The following is a 12,572-nucleotide window of genomic DNA, read 5'->3' on the forward strand; positions in this document are numbered from 1 at the left end:
CTGCTGGGACAGCAATAATCAAAATAATATGAAATGCTGACTAGGACATGGAGAAATTGGAACCCTCAATGTACCGCAAGTGGGAATGCAATATGGTACAGTTGCTTAGCAGTCTGGCAGTTCCTTAAAAGGTTGAACATGGAATTACCATTATGACCCAGCAATGTCACTCCCAGGTATATACACATAAAAAATGAAAATATATGTCCACATAAAAACTTGCACATGAATATTCATGGCAATATTATTTATAATAGCCAAAAAGTGGAAAAGTCTCAAATATCCATCAACAGATGAATAAACTGTGGTATACCCATATGATGGAATATTATTCAGTCATAAAATGGAATAAAGTACCGACACATACTATAACATGGATGAACCTTGAAAACATTATGCTAAGTGAAAGAAGTCAGTCAAAAAAGATCATATACATAGTATGATTCTATTTATATGAAATGTGCAAAATAGGCAAATCCATAAAGACAGAAAGTAGGCAAAGGCTAACCGAGTTAGGAAATTGGGTAGCAAGTAATGCGTACAGGGCTTCTTTTTGGCATGATAAAAATGTCATAGAATTTATTGTGGTGATGGTTGCAAAACTCTGAAAATACTAAAAACTATTGAATTGTACACTTTAAATAAATGAGTGGCTGTACGGTATATGAATTATATCTCAATAATAAAGCACCCTAAGTAAAGCTCTAATTTACCCCAGTATCCTTCTTTGATACACACAGTTAACAATCCATCTATAATGGGGCTGGGTGTGGTGGCTCACATCTGTAATCCCAGTACTTCGGGAGGCCAAGGCAGGAAGATCACTTGAGGCCAGGAGTTTGAGACTAGCCTGGGCAACATAGCAAGACCCTGTCTCTACAAAAAAATTAAAAACCAGCCAGGTGTGATGGCGTGTATCTACATTCCCAGCTACTCAGGAGGCTGGGGCAGGAGGATCACTTGAGGCCAGGAGTTTGAGGCTGTAGTGAGCTATGATCATGCCACTGCACTCCAGCTGGGTGATAGAGATTGATCCTGTCCCTTTAAAAAGAAAAAAAATCCATCTATACTGATCATTATAACACGCTTAAAAGCCTTTTTTCATACTTTAAAAATAATCAAAAATTTTGCAATCAGGATAATACTTTAATTTTCTAGTACTTTCCTGCAAATGTTTTTCAAATTCTCTCCCCTGCCTCTAACAGAAAGAAACCCAGGCAAGGTAAAACTGCTGGGAACTGCAGGATAAAGAGAGACAAAAGGAAACAGGGAGAGAATACAGGTTTCTGAATACAAACTTGTCTATTTTTCTAAATCTGCCATACATCTATTAATGACCAAAATGAACAGTTAATCTCAAAATCTACAAGACATATTATTTGGATCAATAACAGTAAGTCATTTAAAAAAACACTTACCCCAGATCTGTAAGTGGAGGCTTATCTCTTCCTCTTCTATAGCAAAGGTAAATCTGTGGCCCCACAAGACTTCCATTATTAAGATCAGCTGACAAGCCAGTTGGGGTAACATCAATACAGATATAATCCCGTGGGACTTCCTCCCCAAGAGATTTGATAATAACTGAAACATCTGTAATAGGTTCTTTTGGTTTAGCTACTTTATGACAAGCATCATTGAAGTGAATTTCTTCTTCTAGAGGCTTTGAAACATCAGTTAATCCTGCTACAACAAAGTAGTCAGCAACACGAGGCCCCTTGTCTTCAATCATCTTCCATTACAGAAGGTTACATCTAAAAGGAAAGTAAAAGACTAGTACTCCCCTATAATAAGCAAAATAAATATAAGTGGTTTGTGTGCAAATAAGAACAAAAAACTACAAAAAGAGCGCTAGCTCCTTGATAAACACAGTAGCATTATATATTTAACTTATATGTAAAAAGAATTTAACAATAAAAACATCTTTAGCAATCTTTTATTATAAAAGTAATGGATGAATTCCCAATTTTGGCAATATGGAAACCTACATTACCTAAGTAGACAACAAAAAGAGATCTTTTTAAATGCACAGTCTGGCCAGGTGCAGTGGCTCACGCCTGTAATCCCAGTAATTTGGGAGGCCAAGGCAGGTGGATAACCTGAGGTCAGGAGTTTGAGACCAGCCTGGCCAACATGGTGAAACCCTGTCTCTACTAAAAATACCAAAAATTAGCTGGGCGTGGTGGCAGGTGCCTGTAATGCCAGCTACTCAGGAGGCTGAGGCAGGAGAATCGCTTGAACCTGGGAAGCAGAGGTTGCAGTGAGCCGAGATCGGACCACTGCACTCTAGCCTGGGTAAAAAGAGTGAAACTCCATCTCAAATAAATAAATAAATAAATGCACAGTCGTTCAGTAAATGCTTTTAAATATAAATCTTACACAGACTTGTAAGAATGTAAGGGAAATTCCTAGGTCCCCAAAACACTGAAGAAACCAAAAGTCAGAATGCAGTCTGTAAACTACCACTGAGTGGGGAAATTTACTGATCTCCTCAATAATCAAGAGGCTTGTGTGTTTATTTTGTTTTATTCTTCTGAGTACGGGGCGGAGGGGGGTCTCACTAGGTTGCCCAGGCTGGTCTTGAACTCCTGGGGTCAAGTGATCCTCCCATCTCAGTCTACCAAAGTGCTGGGATTACAGGCATAAGCCACTGCACCTGATCCGGTTTGTGTTTTAGAAGCCATTAAAAGCATGGGAGATAAGCACTTCAGACCACATAGAGAATTGGAACTGAGCCACCTGTATAAAGCCGAGCGTTTCAAAGGACTATACTCCCAGCCAAAGAGTGGATTTAAAAGACCTATCCACTGTCACAGGGAGATAATAAAGTTGTAGGGAGGGTAGCAGGGGAGTCTCCTCTCAGAATTCGTAACAATAGGCCTATTCACACTTGGGTTTGGGGTTTGAACTTAAACCATATGGATGGTCCCAGGAAACTACAAACTAAAAGTAATAATAAAAGCACTCTCAGATTGGCCAAGCGCGGTGGCTCACGCCTGTCATCCCAGCATTTTGGGAGGCCGAGGCGGGCAGATTACCTGAGGTCGGGAGTTCAAGACTAGCCTGACCAACATGGAGAAACCCCATCTCTACTAAAAATACAAAATTAGGCAGGCGTGGTGACACATGCCTGTAATCCCAGCTACTCAGGAGGCAGAGGCAGGAAAATTGCTTGAACCCAAGAGGAAGAGGTTGTGGTGAGCTGAGATCGCACCATTGCACTCCAGCCTGGGCAACAAGAACGAAACTCTGTCTCAAAAAGAAAAAAAAAGTGTTCCCAAGCTAGTGATACCCCTTGAAAAGTAAAACAGTTCTTGAGGGTACAGCCTCAACCCAGGTTTTCCACAAACAAAGCCCAGTGGAAGACAAGTTCCTGTTCCCAAACTACAAAAACGCATACACAAAAATCTACCAGAAGTAAGTCTCAGCAGATATATCAAAGAGAAGAATTTCAAATAATAAAAGTAGGTAAGAGAGTGTAACAGTAATGCATACTTACAACAGATTCAAAGAAAAAATACACAAAATAGAATCTATCACATATTTGCAGTCTCCTTTGGTTGTCTGGTATCACTTAATTTTATTTATGTATTTATTTATTTTTGAGACAGGGTCTCGCTCTGTCGCCCAGGCTGAAATGGAGTAGTGCAAACATGGTTCACTGCAGCCTTGACCACCTGGGCTCAAGCAATCCTCCTGTCTCAGCCTCCCGTGCAGCTGGGACCACAGGTGTGCACCACCACGCCTGGCTGGTTTGTTTTTGTTGTAGAGATAGAGTCTCATTTTGTTGCCTAGGCTGGTCTCAAATTCCTGGGCTCAAGAGATTCTCCCGCCTCAGCCTCCCAAACTGTTGGGATTACAGGCATGAGCCACCATACCCAACCTATTTGTTTCTTTAACTAGGAGAATACATTCCACAGTACCGTCATTATTTATATACCACTATTATAGGAAAAAAGTTTAATCTAAAACAATTTCCCAGAGTTTGTTTCATGTTAGACACAGTTCCAATAAGTGCAAAGAAAAGATTCCATGGACAAATAAATTAGGTATACACACTATAGGTCTCTTTGGATACTTACTACATATATATAAAAATACTAAATCCTCAGCAGTCTTTTGATAAAGGTAGCCGATAAACTTTGCTTAACTCAGGATTTCCCAAGCCTATTTGAACAATGAACCACATTTTCCCACTTAACAACTAGAAACAACTCTAAGAAAATGCTAGTTTATAGTAAACAACCTTCCCTTGTAGACCATAAAATCTCAGGGCAAAGATATTCTTATGTAGTATATACTTGTTTACAATATAATTATTAACATTTTCATCAAAATCCCAAAACTCATTTAATTTTCTACATTGCTAATGTCATCAGTTTTCAGAATTCATGACACATTTCTTGGAATCTGTATTCATCACTCAAATATACTCTAAGCATTCCCACTATTTTCTTTAAAAATGAGACTAGGCCAGGCAAGGTGGCTCACGTCTGTAATCCCAGCACTTTGGGAGGCCGGGGCAGGCAGATCACAAGGTCAGGAGTTCAAGACCAGCCTGGCCAATATGGTGAAACCCCATTTCTACTAAAAATAACAAAAATTAGCCAGGTGTGGTGGCATGTGCCTGTAGTCCCAGCTACTTGGGAGGCTGAGGCAGGAGAATTGCTTGAACCCAGGAGGCGGAGGTTGCAGTGAGCCGAGATCGCACCACTGCACTCCAGCCTGGGCGACCGAGCGAGACTCCATCTGGAAAAAAAAGGAAAAAAAAAATGGGACTAAAGAAGATTAAATGTTTCTACTTGTTTTATTTACATACTAATGGCGCCTATGCAGCAATTTCCTTACATATAGGATTTCTACATATAATAAAGGGCTTAACCTTTTCAGAAATGCCTCCTAGATGGACACTTAAAAAGAAAGTGCTAACAACCTGTTCTTCTGAGAAGGCTGTTAAATGCTGACTCATCACCCTCAGCTCATTGCATATAACAAGTGCTCCAAAAAAAGAGCAGTTTTACCCAATTGACCATCTATTTATTTAAGAAAGTTGCAGAATAACAAAAGCACTTTGGTGTTTAACTTTTTTTCTCCAGTTCATTAGTCTTTGAAAACAATTTTTAAAGGGCTGCATAGTATTTTATTTTATGGATATACCATTTTTGACCTATGTTCTTACTGTAGATCATTTATTACTTCCACTTATTTTGCTAATTTTTTTTAAAGGGTACAATGAATAATCTTGATAAACCTCTGGATACAACTCTAATATTTCTTCAGGATACATTTGTTGAAATAGAATTATTAGGTCAAAGGTTATATCAGCCTTTATTTATGGGCTTTCGTGTGTACATGAATTTTATATTATAAGCGCTAAATACACATAACCTTAAAAATTACTCTGGTAAAGTATTTTCATTCCATCATAATGAAGAACTAAAACATCCTTCTTTTCCCTAGACACTAACTTTATGTTATTTAAACTAAAGCATGGCCAGGCGTGGTGGCTCATGCCTGTAATCCCAGCACTTTGGAAGGCCAAGGCGGGCAGATCACTTGAGGTCAGGAGTTCGAGACCAGGCTGGCCAATACGGTGAAACCCCGTCTCTACTTAAAATACAAAAAATTAGCGGGGCATGGTGATGCACACCTGTAATCCCAGCTACTCAGGAGGCTGAGGCAGGAGAATTGCTTGAACCTGGGAGGCGGATGTTGCAGTGAGCTGAGATCATGCCACTGCACTCCAGCCTGGGCAAGAGCAAGACTCTGTCACAAAATAATAAATAAATAAATAAACAAACTAAAGCAGGCAAACTAAAGCAGGTAGTCACTATTGCATAAAATAGTTTTATGTCTTGCTACGTAGAGAGAAGGGTAAGAGGCCGGGCAGAGTGGCTCATACCTGTAATCCCAGCACTTTGGGAGGCCGAGATGGGCAGATCACTTGAGGTCAGGAGTTCAAGACCAGCCTGGCCAACATGGTGAAACCTCGTTTCTACCAAAAATACAAAAATTAGCCAGGCATGATGGTGCATGCCTATGATCCCAGCTAATCGAGAGGCTGAGGAACAAGAATCACCTGAACACTGTAGGCAGAGGTTGCAATGGGCCAAGATCAACGCCACTGCACTCCAGCCTGGGCAACAGAGGGAGGCTCTGTCTCAAAAAAAAAAAAAAAAAAAGGGAAAGAGAAGAGATATAGTACTATCATGAAAACATATATTTAATGTTTTTTTGAGAACTACAACCTTATCCTTGGAAATAACTAGCTATTATAAGTAAATATTTGAGATAAATTTATTTATAAAATTCCTTTTCATTAGCTCTTTTGGGTATTTTTCACAAAATAATTTGAACTCATTCACAATAGAACGCAGGAAATAACTACTAAAAGGGAACCGTATTCTTTACATTGAAGATTTTGTCTCTAATAAATGGTGTTAAATTAATAGTGATCCAAGGCACATCTTGAGACATCTTTCAATGAATTACTTTGTATCATTTGTTACCCATAATTATTACGTGGAGAATATATTCCAAATTATTAAGACTTCTGGGAAATTAAGGTTTCACTGTGTTTAACACAGAAAATAGCTAACTGAAACAAATCAAAATGAAAGCCAAAAACTACTTACACATTACCGAAAGTTTCTCTCTGAAAAAGATGACAGATTTCAATGTGTGAACTCCGCAGCCTCAGAGTTTGAGAAATAACTGTATTGAAAAGAGTAAGAATTGGACTTAAATTCATTCCAATCAAATTTTTCCCCCAACATGCCTGTGGATACTTAAAGTTCTGTTAACAGTGATAATTACTAAACTGATTGCATTTATTGTTTTCTTATGGTTAAGAGCCAATAAGCAATTTTTAAAAACAAGATTTCAGTAAAGAATAAATACATACTTTAAAAACAAAACATGCTGAAGAGAGGCAATGAGGAAAAAAAAGAAAAAACTAGCAGATAAGGGGGAGAAAAAGAAAGCAAGAAGAATAAATAAGGGTACAAAAGAGGAAATGTGTACAGGGCAAAGAGTGTGAGAAAGAACAACATGCCTATTTCTGGGGCACTATGTACAGAGCCTCATTCACAGGGGAAAAATGTATACATTTAACATAATTCAAATATAGACTCAAGTAACTTCCATATAAAAAAAAGTTTCAAAGAAGTCAATACCCAAAAGTACTTTCCCTTTATTACAAATTTCAAAGATACTACAGTCAGCCTTTCGTATCCATGAGTTCCACATCCATACCATGGATTGAAAAGATGTTTTTTGCTGTTGTTGTTGTTGTTTTTGAGACAAGAGTTTTGCTCTTGTTGCCCAGGCTGGAGTGCACTGGCTCGATCTCAGCTCACCGCAACCTCCACCTCCTGGGTTCAAGAGATTCTCCTGCCTCAGCCTCCCGAGTAGCCGGGATTACAGGCATGTGCCACCATGCCCAGCTAATTTTGTATTTTCAGTAGAGACTGGGTTTATCCATATTGGTCAGGCTGGTCTCGAACTCCCAACCTCAGGTGATCTGCCTGCCTCGGCCTCCCAAAGTGCTGGGATTACAGGCATGAGCCACCGCACATGGCCTGAAAAGATGTTTTTCAAAAACAATAAAAATAACAGACTGGGCTCATTGGCTCACGTCTGTAATCCCAGCAACTTGAGAGGCCAAGGCAGGAGGATTGCTTAAGCCCAAGAGTTCAAAGCCAGCCTGGGCAATATAGTGAGACCCCCATCTCTAAAAAAAAAAAGAAAGTTAGTGCCAGGCAGGGTGGCACGTGCCTGTAGTCTCAGCTACTCAGGAGACTGAGGCATGAGAATCACTTGAGCCCAGGAAGCTGAGGCTGCAGTGAGCCCTGATCACACCACTGCACTCCAGCCTGGGTAACAGAGTAAAACTCTATCTCCAATGAATGAATGAATGAATGATACAACAAAAAATGTAATACAAATTTAACAAAATAATTCGGTGTAACTATTTATATAGCGTTTAATTGAATTAGGTATTATAGATAATCTACAGGTGATTTAAAGTATACAGGAGGATGTGTGTAGATTATATGCAAACACCACACCATTTTACGTAAGGGGCTTAAGTATATGTGGATTCTGGTATCCATCGGGTGGAGGTTGGGGGTATCCTGGAACTAATCCATGGAGGATACCAAGGGGCAAATGTACTTACATAGAATCATTTATATCAAATCTCACCAAGGAACCAAATTCTTCTGAACAAGAGAATAAGCAATGTCATATTACGGAATTCAATATGCCAATATCATATTTTTTTAAATTAAGTAATTTAGTAACTTGTAATTATGAGTCATTTTAAACACTAGATGGAAAGATGATGCCACTGACAGTCTTAAGAGTAGAGCCAGACCAACTGTATTGTACCAAGCACTATAGGTTAGCTTTAACACTGGACACATGCACACACAAAAGGAGTTTCAGTAAGAGTCAATAGCTTCTGCAGGGAAACGCTGCAGCACAGAAATCATAAGCACCTCAAGAGGAAGAAACCACCACAGCTTTAACCAACATGGAATATCTACTAACAACCAGGAAATAGGAGCAGCTACACCCAGACACAAGATTCACCTAACTTGGTTAGGTCCTTGACATGTGTGTGTCTGTGAGAAGTGGAAGAGAAGGGGGTAAGGGCATAAACTGAGTCAAGAACTTAATAAACACCAGGTACAGTGGCTCACGTCTATAATCCCAGCACTTTGGGAGGTCGAGGCGTGTGGATCACTTGAGCTCAGGAGTTTGAGACATGGCAAAATCCTGTCTCTACAAAAAATACCAAAAGTAGCCAGGTGTGGTGGTGCAGTCCTGTAGTCCTAGCTCCTTGGTGGGGCTGAGATGGGAGGATTGCTTGAGCCCAGGAGGTCGAGGCTGCAGTGAGCCTTGTTCACACCACTGCACTCCAGCCAGCCTGGGTGACCAAGCAAGACCTTGTCTCAAAAAAAAAAAATTCGATAGTGTCTTGAAATGGAGGGCGAAAAGAATGAAAGCAAAATAATATATTCATAATCTTATTACCTTTTGAACTGCTAAATATTGTCAGGATAGATATATGTATTTTTAAAATGAGGATGCCAAAAGTTCCCTGAAAAAATTTCAGGGAGTAAATATGGAGTGGTAAATGTACTTTTCAAATATCTCTAAAATGTTATTGCTGACAGGTGGCAATGAAACAATGTAAATACTGACTTGCTGAAACATTTTTAAAAATTCAACATCAGTTGTCACAAAAATTTCTAGTAAAAATACTGTATGTATATAGAAATACTTGTAAATTTTGAAAATTACAGTTATTTTATTGGTAGAATACCAGACTTATTTAGATGTAATTATGAATTATGAATGCGCTACAACCAATTTCAAATATATTTTCGGCTACATTGTTTCTTAATATAGTAGGAACACTGTTTTGACCATAACTCTGCCCCATTAAACTTAATATTTGTATCATTATTCTAAAAACAGGCCAGGTGCGATGGGTCATATCTATAATCCTAACAATTTGGGAGGTCAAGGCAGAAAAATCACTTGAGGCCAGGAGTTCAAGACCAGCCTGGGTAACACAGCAAGACCTCATCTGGACAAAAAAATAAAATTGGCTGGGCATGGTAGCTCACGCCTATAATCCCAGCACTTTGGGAGATGGAGGCGGGAGGATCACTTGAGATCAGGGGTTTGAGACCAGCCTAGCCAACAGGGCAAAACCCCGTCTCTACTAAAAATACAAAAATTAGCTGGGCGTGGAGGCATGTGCCTGTAATTCCAGCTACTTGGGAGGCTGAGACATGAGAATTGCTTGAACCCTGGAGGCGGAAGTAGCAGTGAGCAGAGATCGTGACACTGCACTCCAACCTGGGCAATAGAGCGAGACTGTCTCAAAAAAAAAACAATAATTAATTAAATTTAATTTTAAAAAGAAATTAAAAAAAAATAACAAGTGGCCAGGCACAGTGGCTCATGCCTGTAATCCCAGCACTCTGGGAGACCGAGGCAGAAGGATCACTTGAGTCAGGAGTTTGAGACCAGCCTGGGCAACATAGTGAGACCCCATCTGTACAAAAAATTTAAAAATTTGCTGGGTGTGGTAGTGTGCACTATAGTCCCAGCTACTTGGAAGGCTAAGGTCAGAGGACTGCTTGAGCCCAGGAGGTTGAGGCTGCAGTGAGCCATGATGGCACCACTGCACTCCAGCCTGGGTGACAGAGCGAGACCCTGTCTCAAAAAAAAAAAAGTAACATTTTCTTTGATGTTGAATTCACATTAGCATTCACAATAATATCAAATATTTCCATTCTGATGAATGAACTTCCAAAAACTTTAATTTTATTCCATGAATCGTACAAAAAAAAGAACCATGATTAGAATTAACTGATTTTCTATCTGACACAGAAGATGAGGCTGACACAAAACTGGCATCACTTAAGTGTTTGCAAAGTTCTTCTTCTGCTAATGAAGATAACACATCACAGCTACTGCCTTACTTTCTATACATGCACAAGAAAACTCGGAATAGAAAATTTATAAAATCTATTTAGCAGAGCATCCTTTGATTGTAAATGAAAGTCATGCTCCACAAAGTAATATATGAATATGCTTCCTGCAGCTACATGTGCTAAGCCATTATCTTTTAACACAGACTTCTTTAAATTGTTATTTTTAATTGAAACTTTTTTAAAAAAATTATTATTATACTTTAAGTTTTAGGGTACATGTGCACAATGTGCAGGTTAGTTACATATGTATACATGTGCCATGCTGGTGTGCTGCACCCATTAACTCGCCATTTAGCATTAGGTATATCTCCTAATGCTATCCCTCCCCCCTCCCCCCACCCCACAACAGTCCCCAGAGTGTGATGTTCCCCTTCCTGTGTCCATGTGTTCTCATTGTTCAATTCCCATCTATGAGTGAGAACATGCGGTGTTTGGTTTTTTGTCCTTGCGATAGTTTACTGAGAATGATGATTTTCAATTTCATCCATGTCCCTACAAAGGACATGAACTCATCATTTTTTATGGCTGCATAGTATTCCATGGTGTATATGTGCCACATTTTCTTAATCCAGTCTATCATTGTTGGACATTTGGGTTGGTTCCAAGTCTTTGCTATTGTGAATAGTGCCGCAATAAACATACGCGTGCATGTGTCTTTACAGCAGCATGATTTATAGTCCTTTGGGTATATACCCAGTAATGGGATGGCTGGGTCAAATGGTATTTCTAGTTCTAGATCCCTGAGGAATTGCCACACTGACTTCCACAATGGTTGAACTAGTTTATAGGCCCACCAGCAGTGTAAAAGTGTTCCTGTTTCTCCACATCCTCTCTAGCACCTGTTGTTTCCTGACTTTTTAATGATTGCCATTCTAACTGGTGTGAGATGGTATCTCATTGTGGTTTTGATTTGCATTTCTCTGATGGCCAGTGATGATGAGCATTTTTTCATGTGTCTTTTAGCTGCATAAATGTCTTCTTTTGAGAAATGTCTGTTCATATCCTTCGCCCACTTTTTGATGGGGTTGTTTGTTTTTTTCTTGTAAATTTGTTTGAGTTCATTGTAGATTCTGGATATTAGCCCTTTGTCAGATGAGTAGGTTGCGAATTGAAACTTTTAGTTTGAGATAATTGTAGATTCACATTCAGTTGAAAGAAATAATAGAGAGCTGGTATACCTTTCACCCCGTTTTCTTCAAATGGTAACATCTTGCAAAACTATAGCACAGCTGTATTACTGACATTGATACAATTCACCTATCTCATCCTGATTTCCCCAGTTTTATTTGTATTCATCTGTGTGTGTGTTTAGTTCTATGCAGTTTTATCACATGTGCATAATACAACATATCCATCACCAAAATCAAGATACAGTATAGTTCCATTACAAGGATCCCTAGTATTGCCCTTTATAAGCACAGTTTTGTCACATGTGCATAAAACCATGTATCCATTACCAAAGACAAGATGCAGCGCACTTCCATCACAAGGGCCCCTAGTGTTGCCCTTTTATAAGCACACACACTGCCCTCCCTGCTTTACCCCACTATCCCTAATCCCTGTGGAGTGGTATATTTTTATCACAAAGTACATACAGCCAATGAAATGCAAAGATATATTTCCAAAAACAATACTGTCTTACAAAATAGATGCAGAAACAAACCAAAGCACAAAGTATAAGCTTATTTGGCATGTTGAAAGCCTTGTTGGTCACATTTACTCAGGCATCCAGAACATTATACTTGAACATAATTAAACAAACATATAAATACAGCTGACTCTTGAACAACACTGATTTGAACTGTGCAGTTCCACTTACACACGGTTTTCTCTTTTTTTGCAATAAATATTTCAGCCCTCAGTATGGGCAATTTTGCATCTGCAACCAACTTGGATCAAAAATATGGTATTGTGGGACACGAAAGCTGCAAAAATAGAAGGCCAACTTTTTGTATCCACAAGTTCTGAACAGGCAACTGCGGGGCTTGAGTGGATTTTGGAATCCACAGGTGGTCTTGGAACTGATCCCCAGCAGACAGTGAGGGATACTACACACAGACA

At 39.3% G+C, this 12,572-nt stretch overlaps 1 protein-coding gene across 3 annotated transcripts in view; it reads right to left on the minus strand.

Moving 5' to 3' along the window:
• Positions 1-12,572, minus strand: part of DENND4A (DENN domain containing 4A) — a 137,426-nt gene that overhangs the window by 99,209 nt on the left and 25,645 nt on the right. For all 3 annotated transcript variants that reach the window (XM_054450223.2, XM_054450222.2, XM_054450221.2), the window contains exons 2-3: positions 6,633-6,711; positions 1,419-1,751 (exon numbers count right to left, since the gene is read on the minus strand). In XM_054450223.2, coding sequence (XP_054306198.1) covers positions 1,419-1,729 — 311 coding nt within the window. In that variant the 5' untranslated portion in view covers positions 1,730-1,751; positions 6,633-6,711. The remainder of the gene's footprint in view (positions 1-1,418; positions 1,752-6,632; positions 6,712-12,572) is intronic.

This window comes from Pongo pygmaeus, chromosome 16 (genome assembly GCF_028885625.2).
Source record: "Pongo pygmaeus isolate AG05252 chromosome 16, NHGRI_mPonPyg2-v2.0_pri, whole genome shotgun sequence".
NCBI classification, from domain to species: Eukaryota; Metazoa; Chordata; class Mammalia; order Primates; family Hominidae; genus Pongo; species Pongo pygmaeus.